This window comes from Triplophysa dalaica, chromosome 5 (assembly GCF_015846415.1).
Source record: "Triplophysa dalaica isolate WHDGS20190420 chromosome 5, ASM1584641v1, whole genome shotgun sequence".
NCBI lineage: Eukaryota > Metazoa > Chordata > Actinopteri > Cypriniformes > Nemacheilidae > Triplophysa > Triplophysa dalaica.
The window spans coordinates 3484263-3511908 of record NC_079546.1 but is presented as its reverse complement, the minus strand read 5'-3'; the positions used below and the strand labels follow the sequence as shown (position 1 = coordinate 3511908).

General features: G+C 39.9%; 2 protein-coding genes across 4 annotated transcripts; both read right to left on the bottom strand.

Moving 5' to 3' along the window:
- Positions 1-13704: 13704 nt before the first annotated feature.
- On the bottom strand, positions 13705-15764 carry phlda1 (pleckstrin homology-like domain, family A, member 1). Its single transcript, XM_056748335.1, has one exon. The coding sequence runs from the start codon at positions 15611-15613 to the stop codon at positions 15137-15139; it is 477 nt and encodes a 158-aa protein (XP_056604313.1). The 5' UTR covers positions 15614-15764; the 3' UTR covers positions 13705-15136.
- A 1000-nt stretch (positions 15765-16764) lies between these two features.
- On the bottom strand, positions 16765-26040 carry nap1l1 (nucleosome assembly protein 1-like 1). Of its 3 annotated transcripts, XM_056748334.1 has the most exons (16): positions 25885-26040; positions 23955-23992; positions 23253-23338; positions 22441-22543; positions 22178-22319; positions 21487-21579; positions 21138-21266; positions 20755-20826; positions 20530-20669; positions 20243-20388; positions 20059-20078; positions 19702-19824; positions 19578-19610; positions 19448-19498; positions 18798-18829; positions 16765-18134 (listed from the first exon to the last, which is right to left on the bottom strand). In XM_056748334.1, the coding sequence occupies exons 2-15, from the start codon at positions 23969-23971 to the stop codon at positions 18824-18826; spliced, it is 1161 nt and encodes a 386-aa protein (XP_056604312.1). In that variant the 5' UTR covers positions 23972-23992; positions 25885-26040; the 3' UTR covers positions 16765-18134; positions 18798-18823. The 3 variants fall into 3 exon arrangements, with proteins under 3 accessions (XP_056604312.1, XP_056604310.1, XP_056604311.1); XM_056748332.1 differs by lacking the exon at positions 18798-18829 and having other exon boundaries at positions 25885-26038; XM_056748333.1 differs by lacking the exon at positions 18798-18829 and having other exon boundaries at positions 21499-21579; positions 25885-26038.
- Between the last annotated feature and the right edge of the window lie 1606 nt (positions 26041-27646).

Sequence of the window (27646 nt, the reverse complement as noted above, 5' to 3'; positions counted from 1 at the left end):
ATACGTTTTTAAAGTATATGTAAATCATTTTGTGATGAACTGCTGCTTTAACGGAAGTCGGTCAGTATCATGTGACTATATTGAGGTTTGTCTATGAGGTAGCGTTATATCACCTTCAGGTTTTAAAAGCTGTCAGCTCATCGTTTCTTTAATGCATATTGGCAGCGTGTCCAGGTCCTTTTGCTTATTTTAGCTGCTTAACTCATGGCCGTGGACCCAGTTATAAGAAACCGGGACAACTTTACAGTCACCCAACTTAGACATGTGCTACGACACACCTAGAGACAGTAATTTTATCTGACACACACACACACACTTGTGTAGCATCTGATAAAGATACTATAGGGAAACGTTGCTTTTGTCACATCAGCCAGTTACAAGTGTAGCCAAGAATAAACCAGCAAAGACTTCAGTGTGTGTGTGTGTGTGTGTGTGTGAGGTCTAAAGTATTAACAAGCTCTTAACAAGCATCTCCCAGTTTTGCATCACATACACTGTTGGCAAGGGCGATTGCTCTTTACACACAATATTTAGAGGTGTAATGTAAAAGTATCACATTAAGACCCACTTTAATTTCTGAATTCACAGGGTCCCATACTGTCGCTCAGATGGTTACTATGACAACAGATCATGTGTCATCTTCCCTAAGGCAGTGAAGTAGGATAATGCTGGAAAATGCCACGCTAACTGTGGAGTGTCCTCACCCAATAATTTAGCATTGAACATGGAAAGATTCGAAAGAGATGTTTTAAAGGACTTCATTTATTTATTTACACGTACACGTGCACGTACACACACACACAAACACACACACACACGAAACAGAACAATACAAAGTGATCTGATATCACAGTCATGTCACATTATCCTCAAATCTGCTCCATTCTGTCTTTGCTTTCTGGATTGAAGCCCATCACAACTTTAACAGCCATGTTTTCTCTGTTTGTCGTGATTTCATTTGGATTAATAGTATTATCTCTGAAAGGTTTACTAAAACTAAAGACACTGAAACATTGCTGTTAATTTATATGAAATAAAAATGTGTCCAAATATAACATACAACTTTAAACGAAAATTAAAAATGTTTTATTTACAATAAACCTAAATATGTTGAGAGCTTAAATGAAACAAAAAGAAACAAAAATTACGACAAATGTTAAAAAAAATTAATTACAAGTCCACAATACAATATTGCTAAAAATGTAACTAAAATTAACACGGGAACGAAAAATGTAACTAAAACTATAATAAACGTTCTGCTCTGAAATGGCTGTTCTTTTGGTATAATGATGTCACGGAGCCCTTTTCTAGCTCCTCCCCCTCAGAGCCGACTATTTAACAGTCCAACCAGGGACATGTATAAAGTCCTGCTGTTTCACAAACAAATACAAAGACACACACTTCACAGCTCACTCACACTCACACAAACTGTCAGGGAAATTCATCAAATGAACGTTACCATTCAATTCTGCCTGGGAGCAACTTTATTGCTGTAGAAGGTTGACAGTACTCATAAAAATATAAAAAGTACAAATATGAATTTAATGTTAATTTTAAGGAAATTAATATTAAGTTAATGTGACGGCTCATCTCTCTGGAAGGCATTTTTATTGAAACTATTAAACTTTGTTTAACGACGGCATCTTTTATTCATGGGAATGTGTGAAGAGAGAGAGGAGAGAGAGAGAAAAATCTCAATATTCTGTTATATTCTGACCAATTACACGCCATCAAATTTGCTGGTCTAAATGTTTATATAATCTAAAAAGATGATGCTGGGGATTGCTAAAGCGTTGCTGTGCGGCTGCTTAGATGTTTCAGGCGGTCCCCAACAAACTATGATGAAATCATGTTTTTAATTCCTTATCTACAATCTGTTTCACATGAGGATGAGTTCATATGTGTTATTAATGATCTAATAAGAAATAAGAATTACAATTCTTGTCAATGTTCTCTATGAAAAACAATCGCACGTACAACAGCAGATGGCAAACAACGGGGGTCCGATCACAAACACAAATCACTTTGTAAGGAAATCCAGATGATTTGCATTACGGCTCAGAACGGAGCACCGTACAGCTTTTCCTCTGCGATTGGTGTAACGCTTATTGTCATGCATAAGGACATGTGTTCTCCTTTAATGAAGCTGGAGAAATCTGCCCCGAGGCCAACACGCCTGCTACACGCTCCATACAAAAGAGTCTTTATGCAAACGCTCACACACACACGTACGCAAACACATTGTATGCTCACATCCAAACCAGCAACCAAAATAGTGCCGTGATATATTTATGGTCATATGAATTTCTCATTGTTCTGTTCATTCAAAACAAGCCAAAATAACTTTAAACGTCCATTTCAATTCCAGTTCAGCCGATTCCAAGAAAAATGGACACAAAGCGACAATTGAGCTGAACAATCTTTCCATCAGCAGTAGTTTTGTTGTGTCTCTGGGTGCAGGAGTTCACACAGTGTCTGGTCATTAGCAGAGATGTTATTTCATGGCCCGCTGCAGGTGGCATGCGTTCAAAAGATTGAGAATGCCAACCCATCGCTACACACTCCACATCACATTAGGTTTGAAAATGAAATGGTGACTTGGAAACTGGATTTCTAGTAAAGAAAATGTGTGCGGTGATATCCGTGGAGTAAAACTGTCTGGTCGTTGACTGTTTACACATGAAACTGTAGTAAAATTCTTGGATACTATACCATAGTGAATATTAAAGTATACTACATTATTTCATACAGATTATCCACTTACTATATTGTACAACAGGATATCAAAGTATATTTTCACAAAGGATAGAGTTTACTGTAATATATTACAGAATACTGCCGTTTAGTATGGTAAATACTAACATATACTACAATATTTACATTTAACAAGTTTACAACAGTTGATCAATTCACTACAGATAATACTAAAGAATTCACTACACTTATATTCTATAGCGTATATTAACAAAGTGCACTATTCACTTTAATATATTACAGGATACTACATTATTTATTACAGTTTAACACACTTAATGGTGTTGTATACACTTCTAGTATTACTTTTAAAAAAAAACGTATTTGGATGAATCTTGAAATGGTTCATTGGTCTCATCTGGTGTATTTCGTGTCTCTGTATGTTTAACAGATCTCTGTGTGGTGGTGCATTATATTATGGATGATGGCCGCGGGGCTCGACCCGTGATGTCCTGTTGATAATGGGCGTCATTTAGCTGTGTGCGCTCAGCACTCGTCTCATGTGACACGGGCCCCGTTTCAGATTAGACAGCCTGTGTCTCGAGGCCACGGATGACAACCATCTGACACCATTTCATCCCAAAAACACTGTGAGCTGAAGCCAGGTGCCGTCGGTTACTGAGCTACTGTACATTTCATCTGTGGATTCACAGACATGTGTCATTACGATTATTGAGTTGAAATAGACTATAGCGATAAACTCTTCTACCCCGAGGCCTGGTGAACAAGACCCTGTTGTGTTCACATGCTTCCGAAAGCGTGGACGATGGGTATTAGAGAACACAGAGCGCTCTTTTGACGTCAGAGGAGATGAAGTTAAAGGACACACCATCACAGACTGTTCATTGTGCCCAGACAGAGAATGAAGTGTGATAATCATATGTCCAAAAAATAGATTTCAACACTTACGTATAAATATTTAGGGTGGTTGCTTTATTGGTCAAAAAGCCCACTGCATGAAAAGTTGACTTGTTTATGTTTCTATGCAAAAAACTATTTAGTTGCATGATATCGAAACACAATGCAATGTGCCATAACTCGCTAAATGATGCAATATATGATACGACAACACTTGTTACACCTTCTACATTGTAAAATCAATTTATACTATATTAAAATATACTTAAAAATGAAAAATGATGTCACATGCACAAACATTCACCTGCTTCTCTGCATCGACCAAAAACGTTGACTATACAGAACCGTACAAATAATTCACTTAATGCAAATCTTTGCGATATTTCAATAATTTTGATATAAAGTTCAAACGACATTTAAAACTTTGATTCTGGGGACTGTTGTGTGAATCTGGATCAACTTTTTTATTTCTTAGCTCTATATACAATAGGAAAACCTCTGGGCCCGGCTGACACTCAATGATATTCAATATCACCACATCTTTGCACAGCCTGTCATTTTTGAACTCTCCATCTCGCTTTTGTGTGAAACTCAAAGCGATAAGTGTCGTACTGACCTCTAAGGAACAAAAGAGAAAAGGACGGTGTCCTGGACTCATCTAATGCCTCTACCAAACACTACGACACGCAGAGAACCAAATGTTTTCAGGGCAGAACCTTGAAGAGAAAACACACACACACAAAGATATTTACTCACAAAACTCCTCTGGTCTTGACCTTGAAGATCTGTTGAATTCCTCCGGCAGTTTATAATAAAAGCTGAAGCCTGCAGGTTTCACGACAGCATCTGTGAACAGAAAACACACCGTCAGGACAGCGCACGATCATTTCATTGTTGCATCTGGAGACAAATTAAACAGAGAAATCTCAATGATTGATCTTCATTAAACACTTCTGGATGAAGATTATACATAGATTCATTAAATGAATGAGCATTAAATGAGAACAGAAGTGAGATTATTCATTTCAACAAAAGATGCCCATCAATCACTGTTTAAATTAATGTTGTTAGAAACTGATACATATCCATTACATTATCCTGGTATTTATTACTCATCAATATTAAGTCATGTTCACACATTACCTGATTGGCTGAACAGCATAGGTTGGACAAAGTGAGAATGGATGATTTATTTGTTCACTGAGATGACCGATACCTGATGCTCCTGATACTGCTGGAGAACATTAACAACATTAATATGATCCAGAGAGACACCTTGATCGGTTATTTCTGCCCAAAACTGTTGACAAAATTCCTATTCACATGTTAATGAGCTTTTTCTGGCTTCGTTGTGAAAGTGAGAATCTGGCAGGATTTTCTCAAGTCTCTCACAGGAAGAGAAAACCACCGCTGGGCCTCCTCCATATCACCCGTGGAGACACACGAGTGATAATTACCTGTCTGTCCATCCGTCCGTCTGTCTCGCACACTGACTGAAAGCAGCTGAACATCAATCTCATCAGCACCATTCAATAAAGCATTTCTATGAGAAACATCAGAGACTGAGTTGATGTGTAAATTAGACACAACTGAGAGCATTGAAAGAGAACATCTGAGCAAAAACATTTTTCTTTGGTTCGAAAAGTGCATTCAGAGTTTGGGCCAGGAGTGTTTGTCCAGTGTGTTCATTTAAATGTGTTGATATAAATACACAAATACATTTAAAACTGAAATCTAAAATATGTCTATCTGTGTTTTATATTAAATATATCAGGGCGTGTGTGTGATGACTGGAATAACACACTTCCCAGCACGATCCACAGCTATAATTCACAACCATCACTTGAATTGTTGACAAAAGCACTCCCACACACACACACACACACACACACACACACACACATACGGCTTGCATGGCTTAGCCAGCTGCTACTGTCTGATAAACACCATTATGTGTTTACTTTACATCCCACGCTGGAGAGCTCATTCACACTCTCCAAAACAAACCCTCCAGTCAAAGCGTGCTTATTATGAAACACCCTCAGGGAAAATAACTGTAGGTAGAAAAATTTGACAAGCGAGATCTCTACAACATCTCAGTTATTCATTCTAGACAGAAATGAGACTTAATAGAGAGCAAATGGAGATATTATCTTTCCTATACTTGCAAGATGTTTCTTTTGAGTTAAAGAGAACAAGTCAAATCTCACACGTGGCTCATGTAGAATGTCAGAAGAGATGTCTAAAACTGTGCCCTGATTTGCAAAGATTTCAATGTGCAAAACACATGTGAGACAAAGTTAAGACTTAAATAGGAAGTATAAAAAAGAGTTTATCTCTAAATCCCTAAAACATATCAGAAGCAGCATGAGTTAAACTCCGTCTTTAGTCATTGTGACTGTTCTGCTCAACATTTATTGCTCAATTCATCATTGTGACTATCTGAGGTCACCGTAAATCCTTCAAGTTGCATAAAATGTATTTCAACGAAAAAATAAATCAAACGCTACGTGCACTATTACATGAGAAATATCATCTAACTGTCTTGCCCCATAAAACAGGAAACTTGTTCTGGATTATTTCAAATAATTATGACATAATTTGTTTATGCAGAGATGAGAGGCGTCTACAGTTAATTTGATGCGTGTTGTTGAAATATAAAAGCGATCTTTGCAAAGGCTCTTGAGGCGCCTGATGTCTGGTGTTTATGAGTTTACAGTACAGCTGAGCAGCTGCAATGAGGTTAAACACACAAACACAGACCGCATACAGAACAGATACTTCACTATATTCATGTTAAAGAGGAAACGCATGTTTCTCTAATGTAATTATTCATATTGAATCACAGGACGGCCCATAGGTCACCACGCTTGCAGTGTGATGGGAGAGGTTCCCCATTAACTGACCTCTTACAAAGACACATGTCTGGACATATTTATTACCCCTCAAATCAAATGAAAGAAAATTAATTATATTTGTGCGTGAAAAAGTACAAAGTGGGGAAAGCATTTTTATAATTTCAGGCAATGTCAATAAATATATTTGGGGATTATATCATGATCATTTTCATTTTTATCCATCAATTGTTATGAGTTTTCTTGTTATGTAAAGATTATAGTATTGAGAATGTGATTAGAAATGTTTAGTTTGACTTTTGACTTCTATCATTGTTAATATCACTTCTGAAGTTTTAAAAGGGAGTTTTTTTCTTAGGAGAAACAATTGAGTTATTAAATAGATGTCATTTCTGTTTTTGTCTGATATTTGTGATGACTAGTGTGAGACAGAGATGAGACCAACCGTAGAATTTGTGAGAGAGATTAGAGATGCTGGTTAGGAGTTGACAGTGAAGCTTTACGGATTCCATACATCACAATCCTCACAATCCCACGGATCCCACACACACGATCCGAGCCCTCTCTCACTGTTTGACAGTGATCCATCAAACCGGGGCCGGCCTCACGCTCCGTTGCCATAGAAACGGCAGTCTGTGTAAAAGTACAAAGCAAAAGAGAAAATGAAAACAGCAGAGACACAACAATAGTTGATGGACTCATCGTGACTGTAAATAACACAAAATTACACATCAGCTACAGTTTTACTAAACTAACGACACATTTACAGTTGGTGAATAAAATGTGAGTGATGCTTGCCTTTGAAAACGATAATCACGATGCTGAGGCGTTGCTAAACGGTTCTGTGAGAGGATGCTGTCAGCCAAAGTCAGTAAATCTCCCCAGTTGTAAAAATCGAAGTTGCTTTAATAAAAGCGTTTGCTAAATGAGTTAATGTCAAGTAAACACAAAGAAATAATCAGTAGAATTGTGACAATGGTTTTAACAAGAATTTACAAAAAAATATTTTCAGGCAACAGAAAAATCTTTTGCATTTGTGTGATATTTGTTTTCATCTCAGGTAGGATTGAAAGACTATGCCGACAGCAAGATTTATCTCACTAGGTTTCAAAGGAAAGCGAAGAGAGTGAACTAGGTGAAAGGTGGATGAGCAGAAGTGTGAAGTGTTGTGGTTTATTGCCGGTGATGATGTGGGCGGATCTCTGTGATTGGCTGCTGAGGTCTGGCGCCTGAGAAGAGCCACAAATCTCCTCACGGCTCAGCACGTCTCGCAGCAGGTGTGTGATCAGAAGAGCGCAGGAGACCATCGTTCTGTTCAGAGTCACGTCTGTCGGCTCTGAGGTGGCCGGACGTTTCGCTTCAGCTTTGTGTGAATGACTGAATTGTCCTGAAGAGCATGAGAGGAGACTGTGTGTGTGTGTGTTTGCAGCTGGAACCGGTGAAGGTTCTTTTTTGGCTCACGTTACAATCTCTTGCCTTCATGCACTGAACGCCAGCTAATCTCCCAGCATGCACCGGGACGCCACCCTCACCGCCCCTCTAATCCACTTCCTGCACTTTGATCTTTGATTGGGAGCATGTGCTGGTGCGTGTGAAAGAGTTTTTTTCTTCTCAAATTAAAACCCAACGGTGGGGAATGCCCATTTTTGACCCAACACATTTTTTATAGTGTATTCATACAGATTTATTCTAAAGATGCATGGATTCTACATTTCTCCACCGATACTGATAGGTGATTATTCAGAGCGATATCTGCCGATCCCGATAGTTTGGTGGTTAGATTAACTTGCATTAATTCAATTCTGAAGATTAAATTAATATGTTGGTAACACTTCAGTATAAGGAGCAATTCTCACTATTAAGTAGTTGTTATTAGCATGCTCACTATTGGAATATTGCCTTTTTATTAGCATGACCATACTCTACATCCCTAATCCTACCCAATACCTAAACCTAACAACTAAACCTACCTTTCTAACTATTAATAAGCAACAAATTAAGAGTTTATTGGGCGAAAAGTCGTAGTTAATGGTTTGTTAAAAGCAAGAATTTCCCCCTATACTGAAGTGTGACCAATATTTCTTAACCTTACTCATGTTATAATTCACATAATGACAGTTTATATTGGACATCAAACCGGTGATGTCATACATAAAGCATTTTCTATACATAAAGCACAAATTCATTGCATTTTCCTTTTGATATATCTGCCCTGATCTTCGGCTGTTCTTATAGTGTGAAAAATTGACCGATTGTTGGCCGATATATCGGTGTTTCTCTAATTTTATCATATTATTATTTATTTTTACATATATTTATACTATATTTATGCAATTATTTATATATATATATATATATATATATATATACATTTTAACTTTACATGAAGACGCAGATACGACACAAACGTTCTCAAAGGTGGCTCTGAGAAAAAGGTTGTACTGTAAGAGAAAACACACTACACAAGACAATATATCATAAATTATACAAAATTCACGTTTCATGTTGCTAAACTAACAAAGTAACATTCTTATCGTAACACACATTTTTATGTCTTATCTTCGAATATGGCCAGACTAATGTATCTTAAAGAGTTCACAAGGGTTGGAAACAGAGCAGCTATCTTCAGAAGTTCAGTTAGTCACTTCCTCACAGTCAGACAGCACACACCTTCAAAACAAACACAGTCATTTCATATCTTCATATCTCATGATTGATCATTTAAACACATTTCTGATAGCACTAAAGTAAACATCAATGAATGATTCTTCTTATAACAGACGAAACAAGCATGTGATTTCCCTTCACATACCTCTATAAGCACAAATGGAGCGTTTTGCTTCGCACTTGCTCACTTTATGGCAAAATTATTTTCCACAACGGCACGACAGAAATACAAGATATTGAATGAACAAAGATGAATTATAGACAGTTTTACATTATTCATCCTCATGAGGTCAAAGAGGAACAATACAGAGGAACATCTCTTTGGAAAGGGTGTGACCTTCCCTTTGAGTTTCCACACCCGTCATTCAAAACAGCTTTACAGTCCTGTATAAACAACCCCACATCCCAACTGACTCATACACACAGACCTTCAACACCCAATGACCTCCTCACATCCAACATCCACCAAAAAGTCCATCATTCCTCCTAAAAGCATTTCACACATCTCACATTCTTCTTTTGTCTAATCAAACCACAACAAATCAACCACATGTCACTGTGGGAGAGAATTACAGTAAGACATTGTTTTCAACACCGGCACAACTTTGCAATCCTTTCGTTTCATTCTTTTACTCCCTTGTGTCTGAATTCATTCAATTCTTTTAAAACAAGGGTGAGGTTTGGAGAACAAAGACTCGTTCATCGCTCATATATTCCTGAAGTTAAAAGATGTTTGTTTGTAAAAGCCTAGTTGTGATCGGAAATGCTCCATTGGTTGATAAAGCTTTTCAACTGTGATTGAATACGAGTGAAATTTTGTTTTAATTGTTTTATTTGAGAAACCTATCATGTCACTTTTTGATGAAGTCGAGGTCACCGCAAATCTTATCAACCCTGTAGACTAAAAACCCCAAAACAAGAGTAAGAACATCATATGATTTAGGAGAAATGCAACGTACTGCAATGTACTGTTCACAACAAGAAAATGTCATATTTTCAAACAAGAAAATAAAAGAATCTGTGGAAATGGGAGGAAATTAGAAAGAATGTGAAACGCTTGTAGTAAAGCTGGCTTTAGAGAGACTGAACACACAAGACAAAGTCTGCAACAGCTCTCAACGATTTTTCGGTCGGTTATTCAAATCAGTCCGTTGGTACCGGGGGAGCGCCCTCGACTGATTTAAATGTCAAAAGATAATTTGTATGGGTCTGTTTGGGAGTTGTTTAATTACCCGGGAACCTTACAGGCTGAGAAATTGGAAATATTCTGAAACGTTGAGCATTCGGACGCGTTCCTCTCAGCCGGATGTGAAATGGCTGTTGTTCGTCTGTCTCACCCGTTGTGGTTCTTTCAGGTTTAAAACATTGACAGATAAGAAAATGGGTCGCGATTGTTTTCCATGTTTGCTTTGGGAAGAGACGGAGTTGAATTTCCTCACCAGTTTGTGTCCGGGACTCGTCTTATCTACGACCTTGAGCTGTTTGCTGTGAAATACAACAGACTCTTCCACGAGGAGTCATATAAACAGGATTACAGGTAACACCTGGACCGTGTGGGTGTGTGAAAACACTGAAGTTAAACACACACATTCGCTTTATAAAGAAAACACTTATTACAGTTCTACTGAAACCAACAAAAACTAAAGCAGGATGAACATACATTTGAGTGTTTTAGGATACTTAACCCACAAAATAAATCCCCAAACCTCCGAGCAAGCATATTAAAAATACAATACATGCGTTTAAAACATGTCTCATCTGCTGAAAAAGACAAGTACATCACATCTTTAATAAGGTTACGGTCTGGTAATTAAATATATGAGTGCTTTGATGTTAAATAGAGAACAAACTGAGACTTGTTCCGTCCCGCATTGCAGATATTTCAGAAAAAAGACACCAACAGTTTTACATGTGTCAAAATAATTTAACAATCTCATCAATTGCACTCAGACACGCCAAGATCTTCAGATAAACGATATCAACATCAAAGGTAGTTCACCCAAAAACGTATTCACCCTTATGTCTAGCCTGTATGAGTTTCTTTCTTCTGCAGAACACAAAAGAAGATATTTTGAAGAACGTTGATAACCAGACAAGACTGAAGCCACGTTGACTTCCACTATATGAACACATTTCTCAAAATATCTTCTGTTATGTCCTACTGAAGAAAGTCTATATTTTTGGGTGAACTATCCCAGGGATGAAAGAGTAACCTCTGAGCATTAACAGTATAAACCGACACAGTATTTTTGTGGTTCAATCTATATTTACTCTGCAGATAAGAATGCGCTGTGTGCTAACTCACTGTACATGAGCGCTATGATGTGTCTTATTCTGCCTGCCAGCGCTTGATATGGACAAGGTGACATTCCATATCTAATCTGACTTCCGGTCCTGTGGGCTGAGGGGCAACAGCAGCTGCGCTAATGAAGACTGCTGTGACTGACTCCACGCTGAGCTGGAACAGGTGCAGACCGGGACGAGAGAGAGAGAGAGGATCATTCAACCATAACAGACACCAGCGTTGATCTCATGGCAAAGTCAAGTTTCAGGACATTTAGAAAAAATACTTTACCCTCTCTGCGTTCCACATCATTTGTTACTTTTTTGTGAAGTTAACAAATAACAGATACAGCACATGGGCCATTTGTCTCATCTGACCGACAGCTGACTTTTCAGAAGTTGATGGGTCTGTGTCAGCTCTTCAATCAGAAATAAAGTTAATAAAGACAAATACACTTTCAACCTCCCTGGGAAATATTTAACCAGTTACTCAGCAGGGGACTTTATTTATTGGTTAATATGAGAATCATTGTCATTATAGCAGCAGATTGGGGCCGAGTTAAAGATCCAAACCCAACAGCAGGAACATTGCTAACATTGCTATTACATCACGAAAACGTGATTTTTGTCATTTTTAACATCATATCAACTATGTTATATTATTTATAATGTTGAGCAATTGTCATATAATTTTGATCCAATGCTCTTTAACGTGACCGTTTTAGAGAACGTTTCCTAATGATATACACAGGCAGACGAAAACAATGCAGCTCACAGTTGTAATTTTCTAATTGCTGGTTAATGTGTGTGATCATCGCCTCTCCAGCAGTGCTGGGGTATTAAACTAAACCTAGTTACGTAGGTGTACAGTATGAAAAAAGACCGCTGAAAATGAGCCAAAGATGGAGGGAAGAGGGCCAGGTAACCCTCAGTGTCTGTTTCACATGAGCACTCATCGCTTTGTGCTCTGATACTTTAGAAAAAAAATGAGCACGTCAAAGATACAAAGAGGATACGAAGTTGAGTTTGCTCATTTGATTTCTGATTTTCTGTTGTCCTAATGTTTGACCCAATTGCTTCCATTGTTTACCCAACTTGTAAGTCGCTTTGGGTAAAAGCGTCTGCTAAATGACTAAATATATTGGAATGGTCAAAGTCAGTGAACTCTTAAGAGCAAGTTGATCCATTTCTGTCGGATAATAAGTATTGAACAGTGTGAACAGCTTTCCTGTAGCTCAGTGGCAAGAGCATTGCGTCAACAACGGTTGCGGGTTCGATCCCAGGGGATTACACACATACCTAAGTATAAATGTATAGGTTAATGCAATGTAAGTCGCTTTGGATAAAAGCGTCTGCCAAATGCGTAAATGTAACAGTCAGTGTTAAAAACCAGATTGTAATTGGGTGTGATCAACAGTCATGATGGTGCAGGAAAGTGTTGGTGGTGTGACAGAAGAGATGAGGTCAGTAAACACATGAGATCAGCGGCTATAAGAGTAACAGTCCTGACACATGGAGTCAGGAGGAAGAGGGGATAAGGTGTGTGTGAGGGCAGAATATAGATCCACGGGGTGTGTCTGTGTAAGTGCACGTTGGGTAGCGAGTGAGTCAGCCTGCTGTTTTTACATACCGTTACCCATAATGCAATATCGGTTCTTAAAAAAGAATCTGATGTGTGGCTGTTGTGTAGCTCTTTACACTGAAACACACACACACAGATACATCTGTCAACATGACTTCATATGTTTCTACCACACGACCACACACACAGATCACATCTAAAATGAACAAGTGCATTCCCTTAAAGAGACAGTGCACCCAAAAATAAAAAAATCTTTACTTACTCGTTAACTCTTGTTTTTTTTTCTGTGGAACACAAAAAAATTGAGAAAGATTCTGTCTAAAAAATAATAACAGCTTGGATATAATGAAGCTGTCCCTAAATGTCACGTGTAACACAAACCCGTTCACGGTGGTCTTGCATTAGATCTGATTTAGCGTCTGGGTTCTGACTCTGGGTACGTTCATAACCGTAGATGTGTCTCAATGACAGCTCTGACAGCGAAAGATCATTCCAGGAAACGACTTCTACTTATAGCTCGGGAAGATGGGCGAGCGGATCACACGGAAGAGTGGGAGATAAGAGCAAACACCACCAGAACCACGCAAGCTTTACTTGACATGTTACTGCATATCAGAATGCAAAACATAAGTTCACCTGAAAAACATTACGGTAAAGAAAAGTGCTGAGACAAAAACAGTCGATCAAACCAAGACAGAGGCAATGTTCAGTTTCAATGGAATGTATATTTCAAATGTATTAAAGTGTCATTCACATCAGCTTCACACATGATTTAATTTCCTCAAAGAGTCATTTTCACACAAATAATAAACAACAACAGCTCACTCAGGATTCTATAAGGTCCGCATTACAGATCACTGTGACATTTCTGACGAATAAACAACATTTGTGTTGTGTAATATTGATCAAAACACATTGATCATCATACGTACAGTGCAGATGTCATAATAAATGTGTTGAGCAGTAAGTCAACGAAACATCCAAAAATTTGACAAACGATAAAATACATTCTCTGAATGTAAAAAGAAATACATTTAAACAAACAATTAATCATTTCCAATGAAAGAAAAACCTTTAAAACCACTGTTGGTCAAAAGCAAATCTTAGACAAGTAATAAAAGAAAAAAGATCTCAAAAGCATTTTCATAGAACTAAAAGAAAAGAGTTCACTGAAATGTACGCGACCTGTTTAACATATGTACAAATAAATATAAAACCAATATAGAGAGGAAAATGTATGTAAAGCACATTTGAATCCGTTGGCCATTTTGGACATATGGATGTGGGCAGTTCAGGGCAGTTCTGAAGGTAAATGGTCGAAGATCCGATCATCCAGCAAACGAGTCCATTTAACCTGCAGACACAATCCCTGACACACAGCATTCAGGGGTCCTGCTCCGGTGGTCTCTTTAAATCTCCGCACACATTCGTTCTGGAGCGTAACTGATCTGCCTTCAGGTCTTGCAGATATTGATTATGTGTCTGGAGTCGCACAGAATTGACAAATGCAAGTGCACTGAAATGGAAAATGAATGTGGCCTCTCTCTCACAGCCAGACAAACGATGATGCAGAGAAGATGTAAGGCATTTTCACATTAAAACTCTAGAGAGAACGTTTCCTTGGAAAGGTCTAAAAAGTGAAGATATGTACAGATAGATGCTGTAAAGGATTTTATCACACACACACACACACAATATGCCCTAAAGCATTTTGTGACAATGTGTGGGGCAAGTCGTCACAGTGGAAACCTGTTGTTTATGGACACTTCGGAGTGAATTAAAATGTGTAAAATGGTCTTAAGCAAAACTAATGCAGTCGAACATAATATTTGTTGACCTTATTACGCGCATGCGTAAAATCTAAATGTATGCAATACACAACCTGTGACAACTTGCCCCGGTGTCCCACGTACAATCTTTAATGGGACATTCCACGCTGGCATGGTGGCTTTACGGCAATGATGTCTTTAAACGCAAGACCATGCATCCGTCCGCGCTCCGCGCGCGGGAATGCGCACAAGGTGACACTCGTATCCACAAGCCCATCGGGTATCACAGCTCTGCGCATCTTGTTTCACGCAAGGGAAATCCCTTAATTCGACCCCCCTCCGGCCAGGCTCACCCGCTCCCTGCTGCCCTACTGCGCGTTTCGAATCATCTTTTGCGCAGAGACCACCAGCAGCTGCTGCTTCTGGCGGCTGGATTTGACGGCCAGGATCGCCTGCCGGTTCTTATACTGGACCATCTGTAAAGTGATCTCGGCGTTCCAGCCCTCGTCCTGCGGACACCTGAAATCGATCTCCCTGCCCTCCGACATGACCACCGTGAAGTACACGTACTTGCCCTTCCTCTCCACGCAATCCACGGTCTTCATGTTGGCGAAGTGGAGCTCCTTCGCCTTGCAGCCCGTGTCGTGGTGGTGGTGCTGATGCTGGTGGTCGTGGTGCTGTTTGGGTGGGTGAAGGATCAGTCCGTCGTCGGTGAGCACGCAATGCTTCTTCTTCCACAGCTGCAGCAGCCCGTCGCTGCGCTTCTCCAGCACGCCCTCCTTCAGAACCTTCACGCCGGACTCCGGCATGGCCACGGAACCCGCGCACGGGCGGAGATCGCGCATTAAACCGCTGTGTGAGGAACTGGGACGCGTGGCTGATGATGCGTTTGTCCCGGGCGGTCGTTGCGAGCACTCTGACGAGCGGGATTGATCGCGCAGGGGGGTTTCTCACACGCGCGCACCGCCCACTGCATGACTGAAGCGCGCGCGCTGAACTCGCAAACATCAGCACGCGCGCTGGACATCGCCGGGCGCGTCACAAAACATAAAACGCTCCCTACATAGACAGCATGTTATTATAGTAATAGTATGCATGGCATAAAATGTAATACGACCTGAACATTGGAAATATTAAATAATTAAAAATATGAAAATATCAACATATGCAAATAAAAGGTTAAAAAAATAGTGAATGTAAAACACTTCCGGTTATTTAAAGTTCATATAATTCAAATTTAGAGGAAAGTTATTCTGTCAAATAACACTATTTTATCCTGTACAAACACAAAACATAAATATTCGTGTCAAAACAGGTATTAATTTTAAGAACAATTATTATATATCCCACTTTGTATATATATACTTGGGGCTAATTGGGACACGTTCAGACATTTGTATCAACTAAAGCTAATTCTGCCTACATATTACAAAATAAAAGTGTCTAATTAAAGAGTACAAATCCCTCAAAAAGTATTTTAGGGGAGCAATTGTACAGAAAGTTTGCTCCTAAAAAACAGCGATTTAAAAATTAGGAAATGACTCGACACATGTTTTTAAATCTACCTAGTCAGCATTTCATAAAGCTTATCTCAATACACATGACTACAGTTGAAGCACGTGTGCATAGAATACATCACCTGACCCGTCATTTATCTAATGCCTTAATTTAACATCGACTTTAAAATCACTTTTTAAAATGTATATAGATTGATTTTCAAGTTAAAAATTCATGCTTTTAGTCCAACACTGCCACCCAGCGGCCAACAGTGGTATTCACTCAAATTCAACCACACGAAAATTGCCTAGTAAACCACCCACATCAGGACAATTTCATACACCGATATTAAATTTGTATTGATCACAGCTGAATTGAGGTTTTGTTTAAATAGCACATTTTGTTTTATGCGAGATTTAATGTAATCCTAAAATCCTTATTCAACACTGCAACACCCATTTTACCAACCCCAAAAATAAAGACAATCAAACCAAGGGCACACATTTGACCAATTTATTTCATGAATATACATCCAAGTACAGTTATTGAGTACATTAGTTTTGTAGCATGGCATTTTGCTTTGACAACAGCTGTTGAGAGGGACCACACAGATCCCTGCTGATTCAACCGCTTGACAGACAACTGATCAACTACCAGACGGTCTGCGCTACACACGAGCACAGATCTGGGCTGCAAGACAGGAATACTGTGGGCTTGGGGTTACCAGGTGAGAATATTGCTTTCTGCTTCAGTCCTGCTGGGCTACAGGGAAAGAGGAGATCTCCAAGAGACTCCTCTGAATGTACAGGTACACAAACGCATTCAGACACACCCCTTCACAGTGATAAGCCTGCCAAACAGAGGGTGGCATGACACCACAAACTACTCCAAACATCACTCAGGGCTTAAAACCTAACCAGAATCACACATCTGGCTCCACCAATCAGTTTCTAATTCCAGGCCTAAGCCTCCAATGGGGTCGAGGTTGGTTTGTTCAAAAGTGCAGTCGAAGAGTTGCGTTGATGCGCAACGTACGGTTATAAGCGCTAGATTATAAACCAGTCAATTATAGGGAGAGGGCTTTTACAGGCAATCTGATGCTACGACATGACAAAAGTACAAAGTGCTCAGAAAAAAAAAAAAACTAAGGTCATGCATCAGAGCGTCTTCTACTAAACCGCTGTCATGTGGAATGTACAGACGCCATTGTCAGTTTCAATCAGAAATGGTCACGGTTTCTCCAAGATGAACCGAACAGAGCATTTAGACTATGTAAGGATTTTCTGAAGGAAACGGTGGAATGTTTTAAACGAGACTTTAGCCTGAACGGACCGAATTGAGTCCTACCATTGGGTGAAAGTCACAGGTTTTAACCGAAAGAAAAAGCACCTTTGTGCCGCCCTGCCATGACATAGGTCTCTAAGATGCAGAGATGCTTCGGTTGTTCGGAGCGGAAAGGAATCACTCGCTTTACATAAACGTCACCTCCGGACAGTCTTTCCACAGCTGTTGTCTAAGAGCAATACAATAGACTTCACAAGAACCCAACTAGTTTAGCAGTGAAGAAACAGGTGTCATGCTTTGAGGGATATTCTGCATTCTAACTATTATACAGAAAAAAAAAAAAGAAACCGGTCTAGTAAAATACTATGCAGTGTGAGCCGAGGCTCACTGTTTTGAGTTTTTTGTAACAAAAATCTTGAAACCCTTTTATTTTTATTTTTCAATCATTTCTACCAAGAAAAATACAAAACATTGTAAGGCGGTAAGTAACTATGTTTGTTTGAAGCCGTTACAGTGTAGGGGATCCTGATAGAAGTGGGCACGCCATCACTGCTGTTTGCACTCCTCTGGGGGGTTGGCATCCTTCTGTAACGCACCAAAGAGGAGAGCCAGTTATGTGCTGTATACATGTCAAGACTGCATTTACATGAAACATCCGTAGGGGTATATTTCAGGCAGAAATCATAAAGGGCATTGCTTAAGTTATCCGTCTGGATTTGATTGGATCGTATAAACTGGTGATATGAGAAATGCCAATATCCTATAAACGCACTACACATTCTTTTGACAGTCTAACGTTATATTGAGGCACTTAATTGATGCATTTATTAGTTTAACAGCCTCACAAGATACCCACCACAACACACAGATATCAATTTGACGATCAGACATAACAGAATATCAATAAGTATCGCATAAGAGTTTAGATCTCTCCAGGGGATCCAATCAAATCAAACAGTCACAAATCGAGGGATGGCACACTTATGACTGACACTGGGTTTAACCAATGACATGACAGAACATGTGCAGCTTCCTCCCTCAAGCAACCAAGGACTGAATGAAAACACTCTGGGTTTATTTTAGGATCACACCAGACGCTTCAACATACAGACACAATACAGATGGTAATGCCAAATCAATACAGTTAGAGAAAAGCAAACAACAGCCGAGTGTGTTAATGGTTAGGGTGGGGATGAGGTGAGATTCAGGCGTGAAAACAGGACAGATTCATTCATGAGCTTTACCTACCAGGACAGGGTTACTACAGACATCATTTACACCTAGCGAGGAGAAATTTAAAGAGAACTCACAAGGTGTGCTGGAAAATTCACATTAATGATGCTGTCGCTTGTTAAAACAAAACTGGACCTAACCCGTCCTTAACTAGTCTTCCTCTAATCGATTCGTTTTCTACATTCTTTGAGAAAAGATGAAATGCACAAGCACAATGTTGGCATGCTTGAAGATGTTTGTGAAAACGCCTCGAACATGCAGAGAAGGTAAATGACATCAGGCGGTGAAGCTTTTATCAGGCAGAGCTTAATGCCGGTGTTTTCACAGGGTGTGCTGTAATATACCTTGAAGAGAACCTTTAAGTTACGTTTTGAAATAAAAAGATTTATTGCCTAAAAGTAAACAGCACCCCTGAATATGACAGTCAGCTGCTCACAGAGATGCTAAACACCACCAGAGACCTTCATCTTCTCATCTCAAAATAAGTTTTTGGTCCGATTCTGATGTACGGCAGCAGCAGAAGTATTTAAATTAAAGGAGTGTGTGTGGGCAGGTGGAAAGCGTTTAAAAGAGAGGCAGAAATGCATGAGTGGAGGTGACAGCATGTGTTCTGTATGTTATTAGCATCAGACTGACTGAGGAACAGTGACAGACATCTGTCCTACCTTGGGTTCATAGTCTGGATCATTTTCTTCATCTGCCTCCTCTTCGCCCTCCTGTCAATCACAAACACGTCAGTCAAACCATGCACAGGCATCGACATGATGAATGTAAGAAAACAAGAGACTGACTCACTTCATCATCTGCTTCCTCTCCTTCCTCATCATACTGTAAAACCAAAGCAGACACAAACATCACACCAGTGCAATATTTGAATCACAGACTACTCCCTTAAGATTAAGTGCTGTCTTTCACTCACATCATCGTCATCATCTTCAATGGCCTCCCCAGTGAAATACAGCACCGCCCTGGGCACGATACGCTCACGGATGAAGTGTCCGATCTCAAAGTCTGCAGCTAACACTGCTTCGGAGTCCTCGTCCTGAACACAAACCAACCATCAGATACTCCTCTCTAAAACCAACTATCAGAGCACTCGTAAGGTGTATGGATGAAAAACAACGTATAAGCCAAGAACCTTCAAAATAGACAGATTTTCAAGTTTCAGGCAAACCATCTATCATTTACAGGCCTAGTACCCACCTGAATCTCAACATAAGAAAAATTCCAATAAACTAAACTAAAAGAAAAATAGCCAAATAAATAATTTACTCACCAGATCACCATTTTCGGGAACTGAAAGAACAGAACATAAGAAAACAACAAATCATCTTAGTGCTCACACCTCATAATCAACTTGACAATATACTAAAACTCAGTTTTATTTAAACTCAAACTAGATAATACATTAACATGTTTGGACACCAGTCAACGCTCTGAATGCTCCGTGGGTTCCCTACCTTCAGGTGGAGAGAAGAAATTGAAGAAGGAATCATTGGGGACTGTCTTTGTGACTGTCCTGACTGTGCCACGACCCTTATGTTTCTGTTTCTTTTTGATGGTTTTCAATGTGACGTTCTTTCCCTTACTCCAGTCAACCGTGCACCTGAACACAAATAGTCAAGTCTTCAGTCACACATTCAGTCCCTTATCAAAACCTAATGACCTGCACGTGTAATAGATGACGCAATCCCAGCATGCTATTAAAATAAATCTGCACAACATTTATACAAAGGTTGAACTGTACCCTGTGCAGCCCATGATCTCTGGCCCGTCGAAAGAGAAAGGATCAGACTCATCTGGCTCAGACCTCATTTTGTAAGTCTTTGTCAGGACTGTGTTTGTGAAGAATTCGTTGGGTTCAAAATGGAACTCTAATGTGAAGCTCTGGGAGGAGAAGCAGACATGCAGCAGTGAGAAAACAGTGAACCGCTAACAGATCATGAGAGAGATAACTGACTGTCAGACTTACCATTGGCTGGCCTGCATCAGAGAATTTGACTTTGATATCTTGTAAGTGCTTGAGGATTGGTTCATCGTGTTCCTGGCAAGAAGAAATAGAGAAATTGCTTTAGGAAATCAAGCAATACTTATTGTTTATCATTTGACGTGAAATTAATTCACTTTATCTTGAGTCATGTCTCACGATTTGTCTATTCTGGCTAGCTCCAACAATTCAGATGAATTTGGTGACTTTCTTTGGAAAGTGTTTTCTCCTCGCTTAACCAAAATAATGCATTCATGTTCAGTATGAGACAAGATGCCAGTCAAGACCCAAGTCATGAGACTTCCTCACCACTAGGTGGCAGCACCGGCCTGTCTCAAGCACTGCATTGTCATGTGTTCTCTCCCCACCTGCAACATTTCACTGAGTAGATCCACATTCTTAAAAACTGTGAGCCAGAATTCTGGGATTCCTTTAGGGTCTTCTTTCTCCTCATCTTTTTTCTCCTCTTCCACTTTTGCCTTTTCCTTCATCTCCTCCTGACCAGAAAGAGAGAACAAGAAACAAGTCCAGTTATAACTGAACAAAACATTCAAGGAATGAGGTAATGAGAACTACACCAGTCAAACACAGAGACAACTCATTTTGTACTCAGCCAAGTGATTTTAGCTTCTACACAAATCAGCACATCAGTCTTGGAGTTGTTTTGTTTGTATAAGGTGAGTTTTTAAAGAGCATGCAGGCATAGATCACCTGTACCTGCTTACTTACTGTCAGCTCTTCCTCCTCATCTTGTTTCCACTCACACTCTTCATCTGTGGGTTCATAGGATGCTCTGACGATTTCACTCCGCTTCAAAGATAAAAACAGGATTTAGAGAAACAATGTCCGAAATCACAACATTCTTTTAGGACAATTAAATAAAAAATGTCTACAAAAGCAAGAGCTGGCTGAAACCTACAGCTCAAATTTGACCAGTTCAAAGCTAGAAAAAGCTAAAATACAGACGTTATAGACATACATGGCTTTTTCTGGGCAGGATCTATTATAAGCAAATAGTCTTGGCCCACAAACTAGTGAATTTACTGGAGAAAATTCTGCACATAAATGAGGTCTCTGACATTTAACAGTCTAGCAGACGCCACAGCAGGAGGGGCTTCCACTGGGAGACAGAGAGAAAGAGGTCCGAGCGATAAACAGCCACACCTCAAGCTTTTTTTCTGTTTAATGCTCATTTGGCTGCTGTTCTTGTTTTGTCCTCTAGACTGACCACAGACTTTCAGCTGGAAACTTCTGCATCAGCATTTAACAACATAATGGACCTTATGCACACTATATATTAATAGCCATATTTGCTTTGTCAGTGTTATATGTCTGCAAAGGATGTGCAGTTATAACAAAATCATTTCAAACTCTGGAAATAAAATGTGTTGAGGTAATAAATCGTCACCTTGTCAAAGAGAGGCTGGTAAAGAGCAGCATATTTGCGTTCAAGTTCATGAACTTCTTCGTAGAACTTGGCCTCAATGTGGGCACATTTGGCCTGCAGGTTCTTGAGCGCATTGACACGTCTCTTCACCACCTTTGGCAAACTGATCACAGACCAAAAACACAAGGTATTATAAAAAGCACAACAGGGGACAACACCTGTGAATCAGCAGACAACTGATGAAGAGTTAATATAAATCTACAACAGGGTCTGTGTGTTTTTACCTCTCCATATACCCTGAGGGAGACCCCACAAGCCCATCCAACCTCTCCTGCAGCGCCGCAAGAATCTGAGGGTTCTGCATCATCTGCATGGTAAGCTGACGTGCTGAAAACAAAAAGAATAAACATTGCATATTACCAATGCTTACAAGAGAATCACATTACAAACCACCCCCATTAACCAGTATTCTACCAATCAGAATGGGGACTTCATCTTTACCTACATTTCAGAATACACAAATTACTTGGTCAAAGGATAGCTTACAGAATCAGTTAAGCTTGATAATTTCATAAAGAGATTCTCAAAACCAGGGCACCTTCCTCATTAAGCGCACTCTGGGCAAGCAAAAAAAAACTGGTGAGGGTCAGGTAAGGATTTTACTAAAGCAAGAGAATGTGGCAAATTCAGTCGGGCCAGTAATGCTTGTATTCAATATTCAACACACTTTCACACTAAAATCTTTTGCCTGACAGCTTCATTGCTTCAGTCCAGCTGCCAAACACAACTAAGGTCACTGAGGTCTGATATAATGTTACCCAACATAAAGTGCCAGAACAAACATGCACACACATCTCTTTCTGATGACTGATCCAGTGTCAGTGTGTGAGTGTCAGCGATAACAATCCAGGGGATCTTCAGCGTTTAACTTTCCTCTAGATCAGGCTACAGAATAAAATCTGACCAGAGACTACATTTAACAACAAACACACACAGGAAAATCAGATTAAATGGGCAAACATCGACTTTAGCTCCCAAAATACGTTTTTGCCTTGATCCAGTAAGTAACATTTATTGGTTTACTTTATGACAATACCTTTGCTGTTGTCCTCACCGGTCTCCTCCTCCTCCACCTCTTCAACATCCTCCATATCAGCCGGGTCCATTTCTGTCTGCTCTTTACTACAAGGACAAACACACAGACCAAAGTCAGTCCCACAACCACTGACACAAAAACAGGGTAAAGGCAGTCTGCACAGAAGTGTGAACAGCTCTCCACTAAGCTTTACAAGGTAAAAGGTAGAAAAAGAAAAAAAAACTGCAATGATACGACCGGCATATTCTGAAATGTTAAAGCCGCCTTCTACAGATTCACAAGTTGGGCCAGGCCTAGGCACATTAACTGCTGGCAATGAGTGGAATTAAAGGCCATCAAAGCGCTCAGGATCCAAACTCATCTAGATGTCATCACATCATGGGAAATATTACTATGGTGGCATTGACACCGGAAGTGTCTGTGGTAAGCAACAGTCAGGGAGGTGCTGAGTGAGGGAATCATGGCATGCAGAGTTTGACATGGCACACATGTTTAGGATGCCACACAGATCGTGACAGCACGCAGAGGGAGTGTTACTGGCTACAGATCAGGCCGCACAGAGGGGTCAGAAATGCACAAGGACTACACATCAGTTCTTTACAGATAAAAAAGGCTGAGAACTTCAGCCTCTATAAACTGTCAAACTGGGAAATAAAAGATGGACCAATAAAATGATACTTTAACAGAAACAGCTGCACTTACTTGTCCAGATCTGCCATGTTGTCTCACGGTTTTATTTCCTGGAAAGAAAGGACAGAAGAGATGTTAATGGTTTCCATTATGAACAACAGCCTCAAGCCAAACACGGTCGATGATGTCAGTTCACGGAGACGATTCCGAAAACGAGTTTAACTGTCCAAGATCAAAGCGTGCACAATTCAATCCTTGACAGATATCTTTCGATTCTGCTCTCATACTAGAAATCCAATTTGAAGGCTTATGGGACAGAACAGTTTGGCAACAAACATCAAAGGTGCGAATCCACTATCTTCATCTCACTGGATCCATCTTTCAGAGCGTTCTTCACAACTCGGACACAAACCAGCTCAAATGCCTCCGATCCACAGTCTGACCAGAACACAGTCCCAGACACCCACATAAAGACTAACACAGAGCCTGAAAATCCTCTTCATTCAAGAACTCTCTGCTCTAGACAGAATGTTCAGATCCACACTCTGCTCTTCTCCTGTAGATCAATAACCTGATGCCACCCTGCAGCTTCCATTCTTGCCAGATTTTAGGGTTAATCTCCTCCTCTTTCCATCTCCGTCTCTGTCTGCGTCAAGCCCAAAACACTTGTCAATAATCTCCACCTCTCTGCAGTCCTGGTCTCTTTCTCTCTGTGTCAAGCCCAAACACTCAATAATGATCAACCAATATGTAAAATTCATCCCACCAAAAGGACATTTGCATGAACTGAGACACCCAAAATAAAACACCCAGATAACATACACAAATACAAAGATGCTCATTTAAATAATTCAAACAGCATTGTTAAAATGGGTTCATCTCTTATAGACTGGTATAACTGTCAATATTAAGCCACGTGTAGGAATTCCCAAAACCTGTATTTCAAAAATCTGTTCAACTCGTGTTAAGACAAACTGGGTTAATGTTCTTGGCAGGACCAGCGTGGGATGAGATGCACAGGACAGTGCACTTCGACTGCCACCAGGCCCGGCCCCACACTACCACGTGTTTCTTCTACAGATACACAGGCTAATGCTGCTAGCAGGACAGTCTCAAAACCCCTGCAACCTTAGATCACTACTGATGTGATCAGACCATCCCAACGTCAGCGTGAGATGTAAATAATTTAGAAAAAATAAATCAATGGACTTAACCATTGGATGAATTTATTATGATCAGACTAGCGTTGCATACCGTACGTGGCAGTGCTAACGTTACATGGCTAATTAACCGGCTAATGACAACACATTTCAGCTTTAAAACGAGCACGAGTATGGTCTGATATATTGAATATGAGCTTTACCATTAGACAAGACAGAAGCATTTACAGAACTATTAAGAGACACACAAACACTATCAGAACCAATTGAATATCACACACAACAAACCATAAACTAACGTAACATTTAAACTACCCGCATAAGTGTAACGTTACGTTATAAAAGTATCGGATCCTCATGTCCGAGCATGCGTCATATCAAACATCCGCCGTTGAAATAAACTAATTAAAGAAACTACTCGTTTCCATTTTAATCCGACAACGTGATCAGACACCCCCCCAAAAAAAATTACCCGCCAGATCACACAACATCCCCATCTTCCCGACATAATATATGCTAACCGAAATACAACCGTAAAAGACACAACTTAAACCCGAGCGATGAACGCGACTTTTACTTTGTTTGTTTAGTTTATCAGACGGCTAAATCCGAGTATACCTGACGTTATAAACAGGAACAGCCATTTTCATCTCCATCATGGTGGAAAGAGCTTCAATGGCTGCTCGCTGACTGACTGACTGACTTAACCGTTAGCTCGCGAGCTAAATCTCAGATCCTGACGACTAAAACCGTTTAATTCTCTATTTATAACGAGTTTTTGAAGGAGCTGAAAGCGGTTTATAAGCCGAGGCGGACGGTCGATTGTCGGTGCGCCGTCTTACCGAGATCCTGATGCGTGTCGGTGTTTGAGGCGGCGGTGCTACTGCGCAGTGAACAGCGCGAGACTCCCGCTCTCTGATGGCGAAAAGGGAAAAAGATTCCGCCTCGTGCGCTCATATACATCTGGCGTCAGCACGTAAACCAGGACGCGCGCGTGTACAGGTTCTACTACGTTGAAGGTCGATCATGAATATTAACGTTGTACAGCCGTATGATTGGCGTAGGTAGATTGGCGCTTGACAGCTGCTTGCCTCTTGACGAATCCTGCGAAAGCGCGATGACTAAATTTGAATATTCATAAGCGCTAGCGTGTCGACGCTCCAGGTAACCAAGCAGCGTCAGTTAATTTGCATAAGCAATTCCTTTTCCGTAGTAGGATACTTTAAAACTGCGAGCGCAAGGGAGGGGCTGACGGAAATAGTTGAGAGGTGAATAGGGATGTTCCCGCCAAAGCGTTAGATATAATATTTCATATTATTATTATTTCAAAATGTTTATTTGTATTCAATCTGTCTGTCTGACTTTCTAATATGATAAATGATGGGCTTCTCTATTTGGTATCATTTGGGTTAAAAGCAGTGCCAACTTTTTTTTAACCTCCCTTTGATATTTTTGGATGGGTATAAAAGCCATTAATGTAAAAATGAAGTTATTTAGTTGAAATATTTACTTGATGATATGGGCCATGTTCAACTATAAGACCTTTGATCTGGTCACTCTGACCACATTGACCCGTCTCTCCTATTGTTGTTCTCTTTGTTATGGGGTTTTGAACTGGACAAAGGTGAAGCTTTACATTTACACATTTTGACAGACACTTTTATTCATCAACATGTTCTGAAACTTTGACCTTTACACCGCTAATGCATATAACACTGATAAAGCTTAACAGGAAGTTACATATTTGTGTACATGACATACTTCAGCTTCTGAGAAAAATACTGCGGTAAGGTTCTTCACATTAAAAGGAAGCAAAACGATGTTAAGGATCAACTATTTGTGTATTATAATCTTTCGTTTATTTTAGTAGCCTACATTAGTTCGCCTTTTTAATCGGCTTATGATGTGCAGGCTTTAATCTTCAAGAGACGGTCACGATGCTGTTTTATTATTGCTGCAAAAAGACGAAAATGATTTGATCCTGAATAGTGATACACAATCACAACAGCACAACTGCATTACTGTAATGAGTTTAAATGTTTGTGAATATTATGTTTTTATATACAATGCCTTCATGCTCTTTGAAAGTATCTTAGTTTAATCATTTGTTAGCTCAGATATAATCACTTATAAGATTTTCTCTAGTATAGGAACACATATCTGATGGGGACATAACAGTAGACGTGACTCTGCTGATATTTAATATTATATACATGACCTTTAAATAATCATTTATAATTCACTGCACTCGCTGCTGGTTAAAGGGGTCGTCCCTTGATCACAGAGTGACTGATGCCAAGAACAACATCTAACGCTTCACTCAATACTTTAGCTTATTGAGGGAGACTTTATGTGTGCGTTTTCGTTATTGTAACTATCATCTAGCGCTGAGAGGTCAGCCCTGCCCTCAGCAGAAAGACTATCTGGCATATAGATGCTCGCTGTGTTTAAAAATGAATGTCAACTCTTCACTAACACACACAGACACAGATGCACCGTAGCTTAGTGAGATGACATCATCAACTTCAGACCGAGGAGACCAGAGAAGATGTTTACTTGAACACAGACCAGGTACAAAACACCCTGATTTAAAACCCGAATGTG